Source organism: Carcharhinus amblyrhynchos, chromosome 4, assembly GCF_965287045.1.
Source record: "Carcharhinus amblyrhynchos chromosome 4, sCarAmb.v2.hapA, whole genome shotgun sequence".
In the NCBI taxonomy this organism is placed as follows: domain Eukaryota; kingdom Metazoa; phylum Chordata; class Chondrichthyes; order Carcharhiniformes; family Carcharhinidae; genus Carcharhinus; species Carcharhinus amblyrhynchos.
In genome coordinates, this window is record NC_137327.1 from 112,929,590 (window position 1) to 112,951,444 (window position 21,855).

Consider the following 21,855-nt stretch of genomic DNA (forward strand, 5'->3'; position numbering starts at 1 on the left):
CAAAATGTATCACAGCTTGGTATGGCTCCTGCTCTGATCAAGACTAGAAGAAACCATGAAGGGTTGTGAACATAGCCCAGTCAATCACGCACATTAGTCACGCACACCAGCCTCCCATCCATTGACACTGTCTACACTTCCCACTGCCTTGGAAAAGCAGCCATCATAACTAAGGATCCCTCACACCTCGGACATACTCTCTTCAGTCGGGATAAAGATGCAAAAGTCTGTCATCCTACCTTTCTCCCCTGTGAATGGTATGCTTTGTCGTACAGCGCACAAGAAACAATGTTTTTCACTGTATCCGATACATGTGACAATAACAAATCAAATTTATTTTGCTTATTTGGTCATGCCAAAGATGTTTACCTTCTTGCACTGGAAATAAAGCTGATTAAAGACAGTCCAATTGCCCACATCATGTTCTACTTCTAACCACAAATCAAGAGTTAAAGGTTCTGCTCTCAGCTTACCATGACCGCTGATTTATCTATTTTAATCCGTGTGCCTTAGTCTTCCTATTCGTGCATAGCACTGACCACTCCAGTATACATTTTCTGGGTTATCACTACAGCTTCTCTCTATTTTGAAGGGAGTGTGGTCATGAACACCTAGAGCAACAGGAAATATCTTTCAAAGTGGAATACAACCACTTGTATTCCGATTCACCACAACAGAATCAAAGGCCCATTTTGCATATCTCAGGTACAGGTTATTGATTATCTCAATATAATTTTTAGAACTGAATAAAGTTCATCATCATTCCCATTCCAATCCTTACTTTATTTTCCAACCTTGCAACTGAAGTGTGACAAATCTTGGATGTGTCTAAGTATATTTGAGGAATATGCGAAGTTTTTTTTAAAAAGATACTCAAATTTTGCAGGTTATTTTGTTAAGTGTCATTTTGGGGATGGAGAATAATAAATAAAAACATTTACAACTGGGTTTCCCAAAATGACCAGCTCATCTTGCTTGCCTCGAGGTCGTGCAGAACCAACAGTGAAAGAAAGGTTTGTTTGTTATGGGTGGCCCCAATCTTCTCCAACCACTCCAGTCATCCAGACCAACCTTTTGTCTCGGCTTTCAACTGATATGGACATTTTCTGGTGATCCTGACCTGGGACCTGGAGAACCATCTGGTTTGGTAAGGGCGAGCTGACAGAATTGAGTGCCTGTCAGGCAGTTAAATAACCACTGTTGGGGTGGAAATCCCTTCCAGCTAAACCTGCAAGTGAGTCTGAGGGTGGGCAGCAGCACTGAGAGCAGTGCTACTGCTGGTTGACCAAGCTTTTGTTCCAATATATGCTTGCATAGCTTGGTGTCAGATTTTGTTTGATAATGCTCCTGTGAAATGCTCCTCGCATTAATGGCGCTGTATAATATAATTGCAAGTTGGAGTAAGGCTATGAGGGGAAAACCCTGTGATAAATTCTCTTGTTGATTCTGCAGGTTATATAATGCTGTCTGGGAGGAATGCTGTAAAATGTTAATGAGAACATTTCGGCTGTGTGGGCCAATGGGAGTATGGCTAAATCAGCAGTGAGGATAATAATGCTGTCACACCTTATTTTACACGGTAAGGAGAAATTATTTTATTTCAGCAATTATTAACTCTGTGCAAGTGGATGGATTTTGAATGGGTTAAAATTAGGCCCACCTTCTTGTAAAAATTTATTTTTGTAATTTGGAGAGTATTTTGGAGTATTTTGTAATTTTGGAGAGTACTCTTGCAATACTAAATATTAGCCTTCATCTTGCTATCAGCAGTGAACTAATGGTGCTAGCCTTTTGTTACACTTAGCCACCAATTTTTTTGTGAGTTTTTATATTAGAGCCTAGTGTTATTCAAAAACTTAAACTGTGCAGTTCTCTGTGGGAAATCTGGGATGCTTGTGAACAGAGCAAGCAATGGTATGTTTCTTTTAATCAAAGATGTTGGAAATTCTTCAGTGCTTTGTAGAGTCCACACCTGGAAGTGTGGATCAGAATAGTTAATTCAATGCAAAAGTTACACATGGAAAGTAAAATATAAGCAGTGAGAGAAGGTTGGTTGAACTAAAGAGATAAGTAGCATAAAGAGAAAAGTAAAAAATCATTTTTATTTAATTTGTGAAAAAATTTCCATCAATAATTAAAATTAGATTAGGCTATCTTTGTTGGAATCCATTTTCAGTGACGAAGAGGTTATTTGGCAAAATTAATACTAATCACACTGTAGAAAGTCCACTTGAATGAACAAGTGATTTTTTTTCAGGTGTGTTTATGTGGTATCTACTGCAAGGTATGTACCACAATTTTGAGTTTAATGTCCATAAGTCTTCAATGGACAATTTGGAAATTTGTTTAATCTCAGAAAGGGTCCTGAGTTCTGCCCTTGCTTGATATTTGGTGATTTGGCATGGTTGGTGAATGGGTTGAGGCATGTGTTGGGACCAAGTTGGCATAAGGGCCGTGGAAGTGGGAAGAGGGCATGAGGTGGCATGGTTGGGGACGGTGGAGAGATGTGAGGACTGTAAACATCAACACTGTGCTGGAATAGCAAAGCAGGAGTTCTGCCCACCCAGCCTGCCTCCGCCCTCAAAATCTTCCACCATTGTTCCAGGGTAGCCTGGTCCAACGCCAGGATAACCCATCACTCGAACAAAAATCTGATGCTTGCTCAAACATTTTCTGAAGTTGGCTTTGGGAAGTTGGGAATTCTCCTGACCCTGTGTAACCAATGTGTGAATGGAAATCTAGGCTAAAATGTCAATTGAAATTTTAAAAACAATTTGTCTCTTTTCACTTTTTATGTTTATTCCCTATTTTACTGAATGAACATCCATTTTCTGAAACTTGTTTTCTGTTTTTCTTTTACCTCCTTGTTTCTCTGGTGACCCGCAGTTCACCATAGACTTGGATCTTAAAATGGTAATCTTTAACAAATACAAACAAGCTCCAAAAATGTGTTAATGTCGAAAGAATCTTCAAATTAATTGTGGATAGTGAGTGCATTGTTTCTGTACCAGAAGCCTAAATGTGCATTTGTTCTTTAGTTTTAGGTCAGCTGCTCGCACCACAGAATGTGAAATTAACTTCTGTAAACTTTCGGTATTTGGTGACATGGAAAGCAGGAGCTGGATCAGGTCCAGACACATGGTATTCAGTTGCAGCCTGTAATTTAAGGTAGGTAGCTGTGCCTGTTGCTGTTGGATTTCTCCAGTGAACACAATGTATTGTTTAAATTCTGTCTTGGGATGTGGGCATGGCGAGGCAAAGTAGCTTTTAAACCCATCACAGTTTGCCTTGGAGCATTTGGTGAGGAGCTGTTTTCTCCTTGGGTTGCTCCATGTGCTGAATATTCACCCATATTGCTGTTAGTGAGGGAGTTACCAGATTCTAACCCATTGGATGAAGGACCAAAGCATATTCTTCCAAGGAATTTTGTGTGTAACTTGGGTGTCCCCTTGAATCTGATACCCTTGCCACTGAGTTGGTACAAGTCATAGAATCCACCAATGCCTCTACTTTCTCAGAAGACTAAGGAAATTTGGCATGCCAACTATGATTCTCACTTTTACAGATGCACCATAGAAAGCATTCTTTCTGGTTGTATCACAGCTTGGTATGGCTCCTGCTCTACCCAAGACCGCAAGAAACTAAAAAAAGTCGTGAATTTAGCCCAATCCATCAAGCAGACCAACTTCCCATCCATTGACTCTGTCTACACTTTTCGCTGCTTTGGCAAAGCAGCCAGCATAATTAAGGACCCCACGCACCCCAAACATTCTCTCTTCCACCTTCTTCCTTCGGGAAAAAAATACCGAAAGTCTGAGGTCACGTACCAACCGACTTGAGAGTAGATTCTTCCCTGCTGCTATCAAACTTTTGAATGGACCTACTTTGCATTAAGTTGATCTTTCTCTACACCCTAACAATGACTGTAATGTTACATTATGCATTCTCTTGTTTCCTTCCCTATGAACGGTATGTTTTGCCTGTATAGCGCGCAAGAAACACCACTTTTCTCTGTATGCTAATACATGTGACAATAATAAATCAAATATAATCACTACAGTGTAAAAGCAGGCTATTGGACCCATCAAGTCTGTACCAACTTTCTGATGGAGCATCCCATCCAGACCCTATTCCCGTAACCGCATTTATTTACCTCGCTAATCCTCCCCCAACCTATACATCATGAGACCCTAAGGGGTAACTTTAGCATGGCCAGTCAACCTAACCTGCACTTTTGGGAAGGGCTGTCGAAGAGAAGTTGTTACATATAGATAGCAAATACTGCAAGCATGATGGAGGGAGCGAAAAAAGATGATGGACATAGTGCCAGTCAATTGGGTTGCTTTGTTCAGGCTGACATTAAGCTTCTTCAGTGTACTGAAGCTGCAGACATCTGGCAAAGTGGAGTCTTCTTTATTTGTTCATAGGATGTGGATATAACCGGCTAGGCCAGTATTTCTTGTCCATTCCTAATTGCCCTTGAGAAGATGGTGATGTGTCACTTTCCTGAATTGCTGCAGTCCATGTGACATAGGTACATCAGTAAAAGTACAGGGATGGTACCTAGCTTGGAGGAAAACTTGCAGTTAGTTGTGTTCCTATGCACCTGCTATCCTTGTCCTCTCAGTTGTAGAGGTCATGGGTTTGGAAGGTGCTATCAAAGGAGCCTGGGTGAGTTGCTGCACCGTGTTGATGGCACACATTGCTACCACTGTATAGTGGTGGAGCGAGTGATAATTTGAGATGATGGATCATGCTCCTGACTTGCTTCTTCTCTACAGGGGATAAACTTTGGGGTGTCATCAGGTGAATTATTCAGAGAATTCCAAACTCTAGCCTGCTCTTGTAGCCGTACCATTATTTGGCTAGTCCATGATGCATTGAGCTCATAAGAACATAAGAAGTAGGTGCAGGAGTAGGCCATCTAGCCCTTCGAGCCTGCCCCGCCATTCAATAAGATCATGGCTGATCTGAAGTGGCTCAGTTCCACTTTCCTGCTTTCTCCCCATAACCCTTAATTCCCTTGCCTACCAAAAACCTATCTACCCCTGTCTTAAATATATTTAGCGAGGTAGCCTCCACCACTTCAACGGGCAGAGAATTCCAGAGATTCACCACCCTTTGAGTGAAGAAGTTCCTCCTCAACTCCGTTCTAAACTGCGCCCCCCCCTTATCTTGAGGCTGTGCCCTCTAGTCCTGCTGTCCATTCTGAGTGGGAAGAATCTCTCCACCTCTACCCTATCCATCCCCTTCATTATCTTATTTGTCTCTATAAGATCCCCCCTCATCCTCCTAAACTCCAACGAGTACAGACCCAGTCTATTTAGTTTCCCTTCATAGTCCAACCCCCTCATCTCCGGTATCAGCCTAGTGAACCTCCTCTGCACTCCCTCCAAGGCCAAAATATCCTTACGCAAGTGCGGCGACCAAAACGGCACACAGTACTTCAGCTGCGGCCTCACCATGTACAGTTGCAGCAAGACCTCCCTGCTTTTATATTCTATCCCCCTCGCTATAAAGGCCAGCATCCCATTTGCCTTCTTGATCACCTGCTGCACCTGCAGACTGGGTTTTTGCAATTCATGCACAAGGACCCCCAGGTCCCTCTGCACCGTAGCATGCTGCAGCTTTTCGCCCTTTAAATAGTAATCCCTCCTACTATTATTCCTGCCAAAGTGGATAACCTCACACTTGCTAACATTGTACTCCATCTGCCAGATCCTCACCCAATCGCTTAGCCTATCCAAATCCCTCTGCAGATTTTCCACACCCTCCGCACAATTTGCTTTTCCACTTATCTTTGTGTCATCAGCAAATTTCGACACCCTACATTCAGCCCCCTCCTCCAGATCATCTATATAAATGGTAAATAGCTGAGGCCCCAGCACCGATCCCTGCGGCACTCCACTAGTTACCAACCGCCAATCAGAATAGCACCCATTGATACCAACTCTCTGCCTCCTATTAGACAACCAATCCTCTATCCACGCTAACACCTTACCCCCAACTCCATGCCCCCTAACCTTCTGAAGCAACCTTTTGTGCGGCACCTTATCAAACGCCTTTTGAAAATCGAGAAACATCACATCCACCGGTTCCCCTCTGTCTACCGCACTAGTCACATCCTCATAGAATTCCAATAAATTTGTCAAACATGACTTCCCCTTAACGAATCCATGCTGCGTCTGCTCTATCAAACAATTTTTCTCTAGGTGCCTCGCTATTTCCTCTTTGATAATGGATTCAAGCATTTTTCCAACAATAGACATTAAACTAACCTGCCTATAATTCCCTGCCTTTTGCCTGTTACCTTTTTTAAACAGCGGTGTAACATTAGCCGTTTTCCAATCTTCCGGCACTTCCCCGGAATCTAGCGAAGTTTGGTAAATAATCACTAAGGCGTCTACTATCACCTCTGCCATTTCCTTCAGAACCCTGGGATGCGTGCAATCCAGTCCTGGGGACTTGTTCACCATCAGTCCCGCTAGTCGATCAAGCACTACGTCTCTAGTGACAGTAATCGCATTCAGGCCCTCAACTCCTACCATCCTTCTATCTTTAATATCCGGCAAACTATTCACGTCCTCCTCCGTGAAGACCGAGGCAAAAAACTTACTTAAGGCTTCAGCCATTTCCTCATCTCCCACCACTAAATTCCCCCTCTCATCCTCTAAGGGTCCAACATTCACTCTAGTGAAAATATTTCACTGCTCTTTCACTGGGTCATAACAATGGAATTCCCTCCCTAACAGCATTGTAGGTGTACCTACACCACATGGACTGCCATAATTCAAGAAGGCAGCTCGTCACCACCTTCTCAAGAGAAATTAGGGATGGGCAATAAATGTTGGCCTAATCAGTGCATCCACATTCCATGAATACATTTTAATGAACACCCTCTCCAAATCTATGATATCCTTCCTAAAGTGTGGTATCCATAATTGGATGCAGTACACCAGCTTAACCAATGTCTTGTAAAGATGTTGCATTACTACTTTCGTATTCTTAATGCCTTTTTTTTCAAAGACAATACCATTTAACATTTATGCCATTAATCAACTTATCCTATCACTTTCAAAGGTGACGACATGAGCAGTTCTTGTGGAAAATTTGCACATAATTTAATTTGATCATTTTCCGCATCGTCATAGGCCATCACCTCCATGACAATTACTCATATCACTTCTTCCCTTCCTTCCAACTCAACCCAGGTTTTCCAAACACTGTGAATAATGAATTTCGGTAAAGCTTCTCTCAATATTCCAATGTTTTCTTCCCTGGGCTTCCATTCTTCAGTTAGCATACACATGAAAAATGGAAAATGCTGGAAAATCTCAGCAAGTCTGACAGCATTTGTGGGAAGAGCCAAAATTTCAAGTCTGGATTTTTGGTTCTGATTCTAGCATCTAGTGTAATTTTCTTTTATTATAAACATCAACACTGTATTTGTTCAAAATTCAGTATCCAGCTCACTCTTCAGCTGGTCCTTGCTAAGCTTTAGCTTCCTGCCATTAGAATCCCTACAGTGCAGAAGGAGGCCATTCAGCCCATCAAGCCTGAACTGGCAAGAATACCACCCAGGTCTGCACTGACTCTCTGATGGATCATTCCTTCCCAGACCTTATCCCTGTAATCCCACATATTTACCCTGCTAATCTCCCTGACACTAATGGACAATTGAGCATGACCAATGAACCTAACCTGCACATCTTTGAACGGTGGGAGGGAATCAGAGCACCGGAGGAAACCCACACAGACAGGGAAAGAATGTACAAATTCTATACAGACAGTCACCCAAGACTGGAATTGATCCTGGATCCCTGGCACTGTGAGGTAGCAGCCCTTCAACATATTGGCTGTAAAATCCCTTTATCTGGAGCTTTTTTGGGGGTTCTCCAATCTCTTGCAACAGAAATTGTTGCATTCTTTGAGAAGCTATATATATAATGTCGAAAATGCCTATTTAAATACAATAGTTCTTCCAGGGCTTGGCCAAACGTCTGTCAATGCTCTAGCAGGAAAGAGAGAGAACCTGCAAAGAATTTCCCCCAGCTTTTTGTGACTTCAAATTCCTCAATGGCCGTGTCCCACTCTCTTGCTAACCTCCTCCAGCCTTGTATCCTTGCTTCACCCTTTTTCAGTCATTTTATTCCCCACCCATCTCTTTACTGCAATATTGGTGGCAAAGTTCCCTGCAACAGATAAATCCTCTTCCTCCAATTCATTATAAATCTTTGCTTCTCAAATGTCTATACGTTCTGTTAATTAATTGTGACTATTTATGTAAAGCCATTTTAACATATAAATAAGGATAAATGTATGCCTCTGAAATGGGGACTAAGCTCCAATGTGGCCTGCTGCCCATCTGCTTTACTTTATGATTACTTGCTGTATTGACCCCCATTGAGTGAAATCAAAAGGCACCAACAGATGGGCTTTAGTGAAGTGTCACAACCAGCAATTTTAAAGCCTGTGTTGGGTTCTGCTTTTTGAATGCCTTGTGCAGTGTTGGCCGTTATAAACAATCCATCTTGACAACTTTACAGCAGCTTAGCCTCTACATGAATTTTATAATAAATGAAAATTGCAGTGCCATTAAATTTGTTAAAACCTTGGTTGATGCAGCCCACAAAAGCCTCACGTGGTCATGATTGACTTATCTTGTTTTATTTTATTTGAAGCAAGAGTAATGGGACATTCATTCCAGTGGAGAAATGCACCAATATTTCAACTCTGTCATGCGACCTCTCACAGACTTTTAAGAATTTTCGTAATCTTTACTGGGTCCGGGTTAAAAGCATCACCAGCACATCTAAATCCAACTGGGTGGAGTCGAATGAACTTCTGCCAATGCGTGACAGTGAGTGTCTTAATTATTTTTTAAAAACTCTGCAGTAATTTAGCAGTAACTAAGACTAATCACTTTTTGTTTGCAAATATCTGGCTGCATACTGTGGTAATGCATTAAGCAAATCTTGTAACTGAAGGTGTGTCAGATGTCTCTCGATTCAAGGATGATGTCTAGTTGGGGTGGTGAGTTGCTGCCAGGAGTTGACTGAACAAGCTGGTTTTTGGGTTTGTGGGGCAGGAGATCCCATGGGGTAGTGAGAGGTGGAGTGTCGGATTTGCTTCCTTTATTTACCTTCTCTGCCATCCCTCTGCCTCATTAAGGCATCTTGAGGTGCGATGCAGCTTGATGGACAAGTCATTGATCTTCTGTCAGCCATTAAGACTGATGCCATGGTGCTGTAAGGAGAACTTCACATTGCCTTGGAAGTGTTTCCTTTGCCCTGCCCTGAAATGTTGGTGATCTGAGAGCACAGGGCCTGGTGTGGAAAATGGTTTTTTAGCCTTGTCAACACAGTGGACAGAACACAGAAGTTGATTTTGTGGGAATGTTTCCTGAGTACATGTGGACTTAGTTTCAAGAAGGGTTCTAACATTTATTCAACAGTCATCCAATTGTATTTATGAATGGGGGAGAGCAGAATTCGTGGCTGGAACCATAGCTTGTTTCCAAGCTTCTCTACTGAGCATTGGCTCTTATAGATTCTTATACAGTTTCTTTACATTACAAAGTGTTACATTTGCATCAGGTCATCATATTGTTACTTTGAATTGGTTACTGTTATGTTTGTGGTTCATTATATGGTTCCATTGTCTTGTGTACTTTAGGTTTAATCATTTTCTGGAGATCTCCTGTCTACCTGTTTACAATGTCAAAGATTTGTGTTTATTAAACTGATTTTGATGGGGTGTTAATTGTCTCACCTCCTAGATATTTGATTAAATTTTCGGAGGCACAATGGTTCCTCTAGATCTTTAATGGTCTTGATAAATGCTATCAATTCTTATATGGTTGCTGTAACCTTGGAGCGATACCATCTGGGGTGTGACTGTTTTAGTGCTGTTTGAGATGTAATTATTTGTATTTTGTCCTGTCTGCCTGCAGTGAATGTGGATGCTACAGTGCTGTCTGTTTAACCCTTTCCACACGCTCCTCTCCTGCTGCAGCTCGCACTCCCTGTTTTGTTTAGTTTTGTTTATTTATTATTAGTCACAAGTAAGGCTTACATTAATATTGCAAAGAAGTTACTGTGAAATTCCCCTAGTCGCCACACTCCAGCACCTGTTCGGGTCAATGCACCTAACCAGCACATCTTTCAGAATGTAGGAAGAAACCCACACAAACACAGGGAGAATACGCAAACTCCACACAGACAGTGACCCAGCTGGGAATCGAACCTGGGCCCTGGCGCTGTGAAGCAGCAGTGCTAACCACTGTGCTACCAGTGCTGGGTTTTGCCCTACTACAAACCTAATCAGTTATCATTATTTTTGGGATTGGTATCTGTTGCCAAGTTGCTGTAACCACTAGTCAATGTGGCAGCACACACTAGCTCACAGGAAGTGTTGATGGATTATATAGGTAGTTTATTTTTGGGTTGATGCTAGCTTGTCAAAGCAAGAGGTACTAATTACAACAACTTGCATTGTTACAATTTCAATGGGAAACAGTTAACCAAAATAACCACATTTACAGAATGACCCCCAAATGAAGAAATTATAAAAAAAATCATTTTTTTAACTTGTGCTTTAACATGAATCAGAACCAAAATAAATTATGTATGAACTAACAGATACATTTTCAACAAAGTAAGGTGAATTTCATTTTAAATAGTTGACACAGTGAAGATAAGCCATAAGCATTCATATCACTCTGCACAGAAATGTCACACTACGTAGTTATGCTTTTCCATACTATTAAATTGTACCAATGTGTCCCCTCAAGAACTACTCCACAGACAGGCATTAGGGAACACAGGTCTTCATTCAGTCTACTCGCTCCACACTCCAAACAACAACTGTCCCCTCGGTGGTTCCCGGCCAGCTCAACCACACCCTGGGTAGTTCCCTTGAAGGAGGTACTACCCAGCATAACACAAAATATGATGTTCTTTTTTAACACGGGGTATGTGATGAATACAACTGGCTACAGCTTTTTCCTTCAATTTCACAGGTGCAATCATCATCAGCAAGGCATACTTCTATGAGCCCTCTCTTTCTCCAATTACAACAGTCATGATGGTCTAGCTTTGCAAAGTTCCTTTTCAACTGACCAACGAACAGTGGTTTGGCCATTTCTGGAAAAACACCTAGTTCTGTAACTATTCACACAGCTTTCCAGGTTTTGGACCCTTTTAGCCAGCACGTACAATGCTTCCAAGAACTCCCATTTTTTTTTGCCAAGGAGAACAACTGATCTCTTCTTGTGTGACTTGCTCCTTTTTCTCAGAAAGATTCTGTGTTTACCTTTCTGGCTGTCTTTCAGCACTTGTACACTTTATTGTTCTCACCCTCTGCTTGTAGCTGTTTTGTTTCTAACCACATGACATTAGATCTTAATTTTCTTCCTGTTGGTACTACTTCAATGTTCAAGGGCTGCCACATCATATAGAGCAGCATTTCTTCCCAAGAAAATTACAATTGATCCATTTACTATTGATGCAAACTCTGATACTCTTTAAAACTTCTTAAAAAAAAGCAGATTCCACAGATATTTTACAGAAGTTACATGTTTTACTTGCCACACTGCTTCTGCATGAAATGTCATTGCAATATTTATCTAGTGGCCTTACTGAAATAAAATGCCCCAGGGTGCTTTCCAGGAATCAAAGCAAAGTTAGCAGGAGCCATAGAAGGAAACGTTTGAAAAGATTTAAACCAAATTTGAAAGCAGGGGAAGGGAGGTGTGAAGGTAGAGAATAAAGGTAGGGAGGTTTGAGGAAAAAGTCATAGAATCATAGAAACCCTACAGTGCAGAAAGAGGCCATTTTGCCCATCGAGTCTGCACCGACCACAACCCCACCCAGACCCTACTCTGTATCCCGACATATTTACCCACTAATCCCTCTAATCTATGCATCTCAGGACACAAAGCGGCAATTTTAGCATGGCCAATCAACCTAACCCGCCCATCTTTGGACCGTGAGAGGAAACCAGACCACCCAGAGGAAACCCATGCAGACATGAGGAGAATGTGCAAACTCCACACAGACAGTGACACAAGCCAGGAATCGAACCCAGGCCCCTGAAGCTGTGAAGTAGCAGTGCTAACCACTGTGCTACCGTGCAGCCCTATCAAAACTTGACAAAGTTTTTAAGGGAGATTAAAGAAAACTTTTAATAATATCTGTAAGATAATACCAAAAACTTTAGAAACATGCAGCAGTTCCATCAAGCCAAGAATAAGAACAATGGATTAATATGTTGGTGCATCTTACTTCTCCTGCATTGCAGATTGATTAGAAGTCATGAGGATAGTTAACAAAGTGATTTACTTGTGATGCACAGAACATTGTTGTGTCACCTATCACACCCATTGATGACTCATGCCTTAAAGATCAAACTTAGATGGTGGGGCGGTACCTCATATTGGGGCATCAGTGTCAGAAGCCATAGATTGGGAAGAAATATGTGTTCAATTTCCCAGTGTGCTGCATCCGGTATGCACACTGTGCAAGGATGTGTGAGGAGAGGCTTTGTGACTAATTGCAAGAGAAACAGGTTTAAAATGGTATTCCTTTCTGGATTACTGCCAAGTATCTAGCAGCAATCAGCCAAGGGCTGCGTTAGAACCAATGAAGCATTGACAAGCAAAATAGAAGACTGCAAGATCTTTTACCCAATAGTAGTCGTCCTGAAAAAACAAAAACATTCCTCAAATACTGAAATGATGTGCAAGGATATTAGGAGCCGGTTTAATAGTATCTTTATTCATTAGCTTTGAAATTTGATGAAGCTCCCAAAAGTAAAATATTATTATGGTAGAAAACTTGTTAATTTGAAATTCTGATTTGGCTAAATTTTAATTTTTTTATTTTATTGATTTATGAGACATGTTCTTTGTTGACTAGGCCAGCATTTATTGTCCACCCCTAATTGCCATTGTTAAGGTGGTAGCGAGCTGCTTTATTGAACCACTACAGCGCATGTGTTGTAGGTACACCCATTCTGATGTCAAGGAGGGAGTTGCACAATTTTGACCCAGCAAAGGAACAGTGACATATTTCTACGATCAGCTCAAATTATCATGGACTAGCCATATAATTGCTACATGAACAAGAGCAGGTCAGAGGTTTGGAATTCTGTGGTAAGTAATTCATTTCTTGACTTCCCAAAGCTTGTTGACTGTATACAAGGTGCAAGTCAGGAATGTGATGTAGTATCCAACACTTTCCTGGATGAGTGCAGTTCTCAAGACACCATCCAGGATAAAACCGTTTACTTGATTGGCATCCCATCCACAATCTCAAATAATCGCCCTCTCCACAATTGCACAGTAGCAGCAATGTGTGCCACCTATTAGGTGCAGCAACTCACCAAGGCTCCTTCAACAGGGTATTCCAAACATATTGCCTCTACCACTTAGGACAAGATGCATGGAAACATCACTGCCTGCAGGCTCCTCTCCAAGGCAGACCTCATTGCTCTACCTTTACTATTACTGGGTCAAAACCTTCAAATTCCCTTCCTAACAGCACTCTGGATGTACCTATGCCACATGGATTGAAGTGATTCAATAAGGTAGCTCACCATAGCCTTAAGAGCAATTAGGGATGGGCAATAAATCTTGACCTCACTGGTAATGTCCACATCCCATGTACAAATAAGAAAGACTTCACTTTGCTAGATGGGTGCAGCTTCAAAATGCTCAAGAAGCTTGACACCACCCAGAACAAAGTGGCCAAATTGATTGGCACCATGTCCACCATCTCCTTTCGTTCCTTCCAACCTGCTTGCTGTGTTTGCTATCTACATGCAACAACTTCTTAAAATTTCTTCAACAGCACTTCCCAAACCATGATTTGTACTAACTGGAAAACCCAAGTTACACAGCAAAATGCCTTGGAAAAATACTTTGTTTCTTCTTAGAGTCATGGAGGCTCTACAGTGCAGAAGGAGGCCATTCAGCCCATTGAGCCTGCACCCACAACAATCCCATACAGGCCCTATCCCTGGAACTCCCTCACTAACAGCAGTATGGGTGAATGTTCAACATATGGACCCCATTTGATGAATAGGAATGAGTTTCTAGCTTTGAATGTACTCACCAAGGTGAAAGGCTGTTTTGATAGAAAACTTACTAATGTTTTTATCACAGCAAGAAAGTTCCTGAAATTCTGGTTTCGCTACTTTTTTATTTCATTTGTTTATGGGACGTGTACTTCGTTGGCTAAGCCAGCATCTATTGTCCATCCTTATGAAGATGGTAGTGAGCTGTTGTTTTGAATCGCTGCAGTCCATGTGCTGCAGGTACACCCACTGTGCTCTTAGGGAGGGAGTTACAAGATTTTGACCCAGCGACATTGAAGAAATGGCGATTTATATTTCCAGTCAGAATGGTGTGCAGCTTGGCGGGTAATCTCCAGGTGGTGGTGTTCCCTTGTGTCTGCTGCCCTTGTCCTTCAAATTGGTGGCAGTCACAAGTTTGGAAGGTTATGCCAAGGATCCTTTGTGAATTCCTGCAGTGCATCTTGTAGATGGTACACGCTGCTGTCACTGTGTGTTGATGATGGAGGGAGTGAGTGTTTGCGGATGGGGTGCCAATCCAGCAGGCTGCTTTGTCAGGATGATGTCAAACTTTGAGTGTTGTTGGAGCTGCACTCATCCAAATAGGTGCATATACCATCACACTCCTGATTTGTGTGTTGTAGATATTGGACAGTGTTTGGGGAGACGAGAGGTGTGTAATCCATTGCAGGATTCCTAGACTGCTATAGTAGCCACATATTTATATCCAGGTCACCTTCAGGTTTATGGTAAGTTCCCAAGATGTAATGGGGAATTCAGTGATGGTAATGCAGTTGAATGTCAAAGGAAAATGACTCGATTATCTTTTGTTGGAGATGTCATTGCCTGGCACTTGTGTGCTGCGAATGTTACCTGCTGCATGTCAGTCCAAGCTGAGATACTGTCTACGTCTTGTTGCTTGGACATGGAATACTTCAGTACCTGAGTTCTGAATGATGCTGAACATTGCACTGTCATCAGTGAACATCCCCACTTATAATGGAAGGAAGGTCATTTATGAAGCAGCTAAAGTTGGTTAGGCCTAGGTACCCTCCTCTAATTGTTTCTTAACATTTTAATACATCTGATTAATCTTTTAAATATGATTACATATCAAAGATGTGCTGGTTAGGTGGATTGGCTATTGTAAAATTGCCCTTTAGTGTCAGGGCGATTAGCAGGATAAATATGTGGTGTTACAGGGAGACTGTCTGGGTGGGATTGTTGTCAGTGCAGGCTGGATGGGCTAAATGGCCTCTTTCTGCACCATAGGAATTCTATGAAAACATGTTAAAAAAAATTGTCACTTGACAGTATAGCTGGATTTTGCTGTCATATTTCCCCAGTGTAAGCTGGAAGTGAACCATATAATAGATGTACTTAATATAAGGTTGATGGAATAACCAATAACTTGGTTCAAAAGTTAATGTGATGATGGCAATTTTCCATGGTTACGTAATTTGGGAGAACAGAAAGAAGTCAATAAACCAGATAATCCAAATTTTAAAACTGGCGACGACTTCTCTGTTTTTGTGGTGACTGAATAAATATTGGGGAACCCATTGTTCATTGTACCATTAGATTCTAACTTCAGTTTAAAAAATGCAAATGGCCTGTAGTTCCGACAGAGTAGACTTCAATGATGTTGTTTATTTCTTGGCATTTGAGTGCAAGCATGGGTGTCGTGTTCATGTTTGATATCAGAGAATGACCAGTTATGTGTCAATTTCTCTATTACTGTTGACCCCACATGCTAGGCACCTGTACTCCAGTGATTTAAGTTAAACACCTTACCACAACAAAAACAGAAAATGCTGGAATAACTCAGTAGGCCTGATTTCATCTGTGGAGAAAGGATAGAGTTTGGATGACTCTTTGTCAGAGCCTCGATGGGTAGATGCTTTTGTTTTCCAATATAGCTATGTGATATTCTGCACAAAGTGGGTCAAGAAAGGTGAACTAGTCAATGTCTGTCTATGGGGGTGGATGAGGGGAATAGATGGGAAATTGAGGCGGGGGAGGATCGAGATTGGTCCAGACACATCAGGGAGGCAGCAGTTGGAGGATAAGGGAGTGGAGGGGGTGGGTGGGTGGGGGACAGGGGAGATTTGTATGGCCAGCTTTGTGGGATTGGCCAGTGATCAAAGTGGCCAGCAATTGGGAGGCCGGCAGTGCGGGGCTACCGTGCATGCGTTGATCTCTGCTGTGACAGATTGGCACATATGCAGTGGCCTGCTCAGCTTTATGTAGCCAGTCTCTCCAGTGGGAGGGTCTGCCCACTGATTGTTTGTTTGCTCTGGATGGTATCACTGATTCACTGATGTTCAGTGTGATTCATGCTGAAGCACTCTGCAGTGCACAGTATGTGGGAGATTCATTTTGAAAGCCCGCTGAAAAAAATCAGTGGAGTTTACTCCAGTTTCTGCACAAATTCAACACTGTTAGAATTGAAAGACTCACCCCATCAGTAGACTTTCAATGAAGTATTCTTCCCATTCAAGAATGAAAACAAGCTGTATTTATCATCTTTTTTCCTTCAGGCTTCCCTTAGCTGTGATTTTTTTTTAAGGAAATGTATCTAGGTGGGTTAGTCATTGTGAAGTTATGCCACAGAAACTGCAGGTGAAAACATTGAATGGGTGCAGCTGTCCTTCTTGACTTTAACAATGATTTTAAGGAAAAAGAAAAATATGTTGGTTTGGGGTGGAGCTTTGGGTTTTACTGAACAAACTGACTGACTGGAATTGTTTAGCTGTTTAATATAATAGCTATAACAAATGGGGTATTTACTTACTAAACACTGTTATAATGTATGTAATAACACTGTCACTGGGGTTATTTATAATTCAGAATCGGAGGGTAAAAAAGAGCAAACACTCTGCATTTTGAGTTAATTAAAGAGAGCATTCACAGATTTGTAAAAGATCCAATTGAATTCTGTGGTAAACTAACAAAGGGTTGAGGGAGAGAACGCAGTGAATGTTTTCTAAATGATTTTAAATAGTAAGAAGCCTCACAACAGCAGGTGAAAATCCAACAGGTTTATAAGAACATAAGAAATAGGAGCAGGAGTAGGCCATCTAGCCCTTCGAGCCTGCCCCGCCATTCAATAAGATCATGGCTGATCTGTCGTGGCTCAGTTCCACATTCCCGCCCTCTCCCCATAACCCTTAATCCCCTCTCTTATCAAAAACCCATCAACCTGCGTCTTAAAAATATTTAGCGAGGCAGCCTCCACCACTTCAACGGGCAGAGAATTCCAGAGATTCACCACCCTTTGAGTGAAGAAGTTCCTCCTCAACTCCGTTCTAAACCGCCCCCCCTTTATCTTGAGGCTGTGCCCCCTAGTCCTACTATCCTTTCTGAGCGGGAAGAGTCTCTCCACCTCTATCCTATCCATCCCATTCATCATCTTATATGTCTCAATGAGATCTCCCCACATTCTTCTAAACTCTAACGAGTACAAGCCTAGTTTATTCAGTCTCTCCTCATAGCTCAACCCCCTCAACTCCGGTATCAGCCTAGTAAACCTCCTCTGCACTCCCTCCAAGGCCAAAATATCCTTGCGTAAGTACGGTGACCAAAACGGCACACAGTACTCCAGCTGCGGCCCCACCAATGCCCTATACAGCCGCAGCAAGACCTCCCTACTTTTATATTCAATCCCCCTCGCTATGAAGGCCAGCATCCCATTAGCCTTCCTGACCACCTGCTGCACCTGCAGGCTGGGTTTTTGCGACTCATGCACAAGGACCCCGAGGTCCCTCTGCACCGTCGCCTGCTGCAGTTTTTCGCCACGTAAGTAATAGTCCTTCCTACCAAAGTGGATCACCTCGCACTTGCCAACATTAAATTCCATTTGCCATTTCCTGGCCCATTCGCCCAGCCTATCTAGATCCTTCTGCAGACTCTCCACACCCTCCGCGCAATTTGCCGTTCCACCAATCTTGGTGTCATCAGCAAATTTCGACACCATACACTCGGTTCCCTCCTCCAGATCATCTATATAAATGGTAAATAGCTGAGGCCCCAGCACCGACCCCTGGGGCACTCCACTAGTCACCAACTGCCAATCCGAATAGCACCCATTAACCCCCACTCTCTGCCTCCTATTTGCCAACCAATCCTCTATCCACGCTAACACCCTACCCCCAACTCCATGCCCCCTTACCTTCTGCAATAACCTCTTGTGAGGTACCTTGTCAAACGCCTTCTGAAAATCAAGAAAGACCACATCCACCGGCTCTCCTTTATCCACCGCCCTAGACACATCCTCATAGAACTCCAATAAATTTGTCAGGCACGACTTTCCTTTAACGAAACCGTGCTGCGTCTGCTCTATCAAGCAATTCCCCTTAAGATGCCTTGCTATTTCCTCCTTGATGACGGATTCTAACATTTTACCTACAACAGACGTTAAACTAACCGGCCTATAATTCCCTGCCTTTTGCCTGGCACCCTTCTTAAACAACGGCGTAACATTAGCCATTTTCCAATCTTCCAGCACTTCCCCGGAATCCAGTGACGTCTGGAAAATAACCACCAAGGCGTCCGCTATCACCTCCGCCATTTCTTTCAGAACCCTCGGATGCATTCCATCTGGTCCAGGGGACTTGTCCACAATCAGTCCCTCCAGTCTGTCAAGCACCGCCTCTCTACTAACAATAATGTCATTGAGACCCTCCAGTCCTACCACCTTTCCATCTCTAACACCCGGCAAATTATTCATGTCTTCCTCCGTGAAGACAGAAACAAAAAAGTTATTCAAGACCTCAGCCATTTCCCCATCCCCTACCACTAAGTCCCCCCTCTCATCCTCTAAGGGTCCAACGTTCATTTGGTAGCACGAGCTTTCGGAGTGCTGCCCCTTCATCAGGTGAGTGGCTCAGGATTTTCTGGTCATATTCCTCAGACATTCTCGCCCCAACACAACAGACCTTTGCTGGTCTGCGTCCTGCCTGCTATGATTCCTGTGGTGGGTGGGACAGAAAAATTTTGCCCATGGTTTTGCTGGTTGGTTCGAAATTTAACCTGATGTACATCAACATCGGACTAGATGCTCTGCTGTTCTTGCCCTCTGATGTGGTGCTTGTGTTACATCAGCTCAGCAACTTTGGGTTATCCTAGTCTGAATTTGCTGACTTGAGCATCATTCTTTCACACACTTTGACATCACACCAGCTAAAGCTTAACTGCAATTAGTGCAAATCTACTTTTTCAGCTTTAATTATTAAAGAGCTCACTGAATTTAATTTGTTTTCTTAGGATCAGAAATGTAGACTGCACTAGCCTAAAGATTAATGGCTTGAGATTACTGTTAAGTGATCTGAACTAAATAGGTTACAGATTTGTTGCTAACACCTCCCAAGGACTATTGGTTACAGCGAAGAAGATGGCTTTTGGTCCTGCTGGATTTTTGATAGATCAATACTAAAACCTTCACTGCCCTGTTCCTCTGACAATATCAAATCTGTAGACAGTTGGTAAATACTCTATCTTCTAGGTCAGGAAGCTGTGAGTCCAAGCTCAGAGACTTGAGTACTAAATCTGGGTACCGAGGTAATGCCGAACCTTTGTAAGTGCCAACTTTCAGAAGAGTTGTTGAAGTCCTGTCTGTCCTTGCAGATGTCAGGATACCATTTCCATTCTTTCCCCCCATGTCTTGGCCAATATTTATCTCTCAATCTGCACCTCTAAAAATTAAATTGGCTGATCATTTTCACATTGCTGTCTGTGGAAACTTGCGATGTGCAAATTGCCAGTTGTGTTTTCCTACATTATAAGAGTGACTACACCTTATTGAGGTGGTCTTGTGGCACAGTGGGCGGCCTCCCTGCCACTGAACCAGAAGCTCCAGGTCTGGGTCCTAGGTCTTAGTGGCCAAGGAAGATGCATTTATAATGTGGTTACACAGATTGAGTGTGGTAACTTGCAAATCCTTCCAAACACAGCAATGACTGGTGATAAGAGAGGATGAGACTCTTGGTCAGCCGCACTTGATGAGGAGTAGCACCTCCCCAACCCCACTCCCTCTGTTCCCAAACTACAAGTGTCTGGTGACAGAGTAATAACCTGTTCCAGGAAATATGGAGACAGAAGTCTGTCTTAGTGCACCACTGTGTGTAAGAAGAGAATTGGAATAGAAAACCTCATAAATATTGATGTAGGATTAATTACCTACTGTGGCTATTTAGTCAATGTTGATTTTACTTTGCTTGTTACTAAGCATCTCAAAACATGATGAGGGTGATCCTTCACTCAAAGGGTGGTGAATCTCTGGAATTCTCTGCCCGTTGAGGTGGTGGAGGCTGCCTTGCTAAATATTTTTAAGACGCGGGTTGATGGGTTTTTGATAAGCGAGGGGATTAAGGGTTATGGGGAGAAGGCGGGAATGTGGAACTGAGACACGACAGATCAGCCATGATCTTATTGAATGGCGGGGCAGGCTCGAGGGGCTAGATGGCCTACTCCTGCTCCTATTTCTTATGTTCTTATGTTCCAAAAAAAGTGCCCAATGGACAGGAATACATGAGTTTTTCCTGCCTGTTTTTTTGGGTGGGGCTCATGGCATTAAATCTCCAGGATTCCTGAGCTTAACAGAGCCCCTAATGTGATTTACTTTGGTAAGGGGGTGCAGGGCCTATTCTTGCCTGCGAGGCCAGAATCAGAACACTGAGTGGGCCATTGCGCATGTTTGTTGCCCCCCACCCTCACTCATCACCCATGGCATCCCTGACTTCCCTCCCCCCCCCCCCACCCCCCAAACCACTGACTGGCCACACCCCCTTGGCAGTGCTCATTGGGCACTGCCCAAAGGGCACCCCACCCTGCCACCTGACATCTCATGGGGCCTCTGTCGCTTCTGTCCCCATCAGTGGGGTGATCACATCTGATCCCCATTGATGGGGACCAGCTTTAATCCCGCCTGGTGCAAACATTTCCCAGTGGGAGGGAGGCATTAATGAGCCTGGAGGATCCCTTCCCTGGCTTGTTAATGATATTAAAATATGAATTTTAATATGGTAATCAGCCACGCACTGATTTCCGCATGAGGCCTGGGAGAGTCATAATTGCCTGGACACCAGTTGTGAATCGTGCTACAGGCCCCCTGCTGATATAAGAGTCGCCCCCAGCATCTTATCGTGTAATTATTTCAATCAATCATTGAGAAATTTGTGTCTCTTATTGAAAGTTATCATGGATGTCATAATAGTTGTTCTTTTTAGTTTTCGCAACAGTGATGTAGGAGACAAGCTCAAAAGCCTGGTAGCATCTGGGGAGATGCTGGAGGTTAGGGGAGGCAATGGAAAATTGATATTGTTACTGGACTAATAATCCAGAGGCCCAAGGTTATGCTCTGTGAATCAGGTTCGAATCCCACCAAGGCAGATGGTGAAATTTGAGTTCAATAAGAATCTGGAATTAGAGATTTAATGATGACCATGAAACCATTATTGATTATTGTTAAAAAAAATCTTTTGGGAAGGAAATCTGCCATCCTTGCCTGGCCTGCAGGTGATTCCAGAGCCACAGCAATGTGGTTGGTTCTTAAATGCTCTCTGAAATGGCCAAGCAAGTCATTCAGTTCAAAGGCAATTAAGGATGGACGATATGTATTGACCAACTCAGCGATGCTCACATCCTATGAATGAATAGAAAAAAAGCACAGTTGACATTCCAAATCCAATGTGATTTTTTTTGTAGAATTGAAGAGGGAAGGAATCTGAAGGATTTCATATTGTTGCAAAAGGGACAAGGGGCAGATGGAGCCAAAGATGGCAG

At 42.8% G+C, this 21,855-nt stretch overlaps 1 protein-coding gene across 1 annotated transcript in view; it reads left to right on the forward strand.

Moving 5' to 3' along the window:
* The window catches only part of LOC145342692 (interferon alpha/beta receptor 2-like), a 48,846-nt gene that overhangs the window by 12,283 nt on the left and 14,708 nt on the right, over positions 1-21,855 (forward strand). Inside the window, exons 2-4 of the mRNA XM_080188250.1 lie at positions 1,453-1,579; positions 3,039-3,168; positions 8,682-8,860. Of these exons, the coding sequence (XP_080044376.1) occupies positions 1,528-1,579; positions 3,039-3,168; positions 8,682-8,860 (361 nt within the window). The 5' untranslated portion in view covers positions 1,453-1,527. The remainder of the gene's footprint in view (positions 1-1,452; positions 1,580-3,038; positions 3,169-8,681; positions 8,861-21,855) is intronic.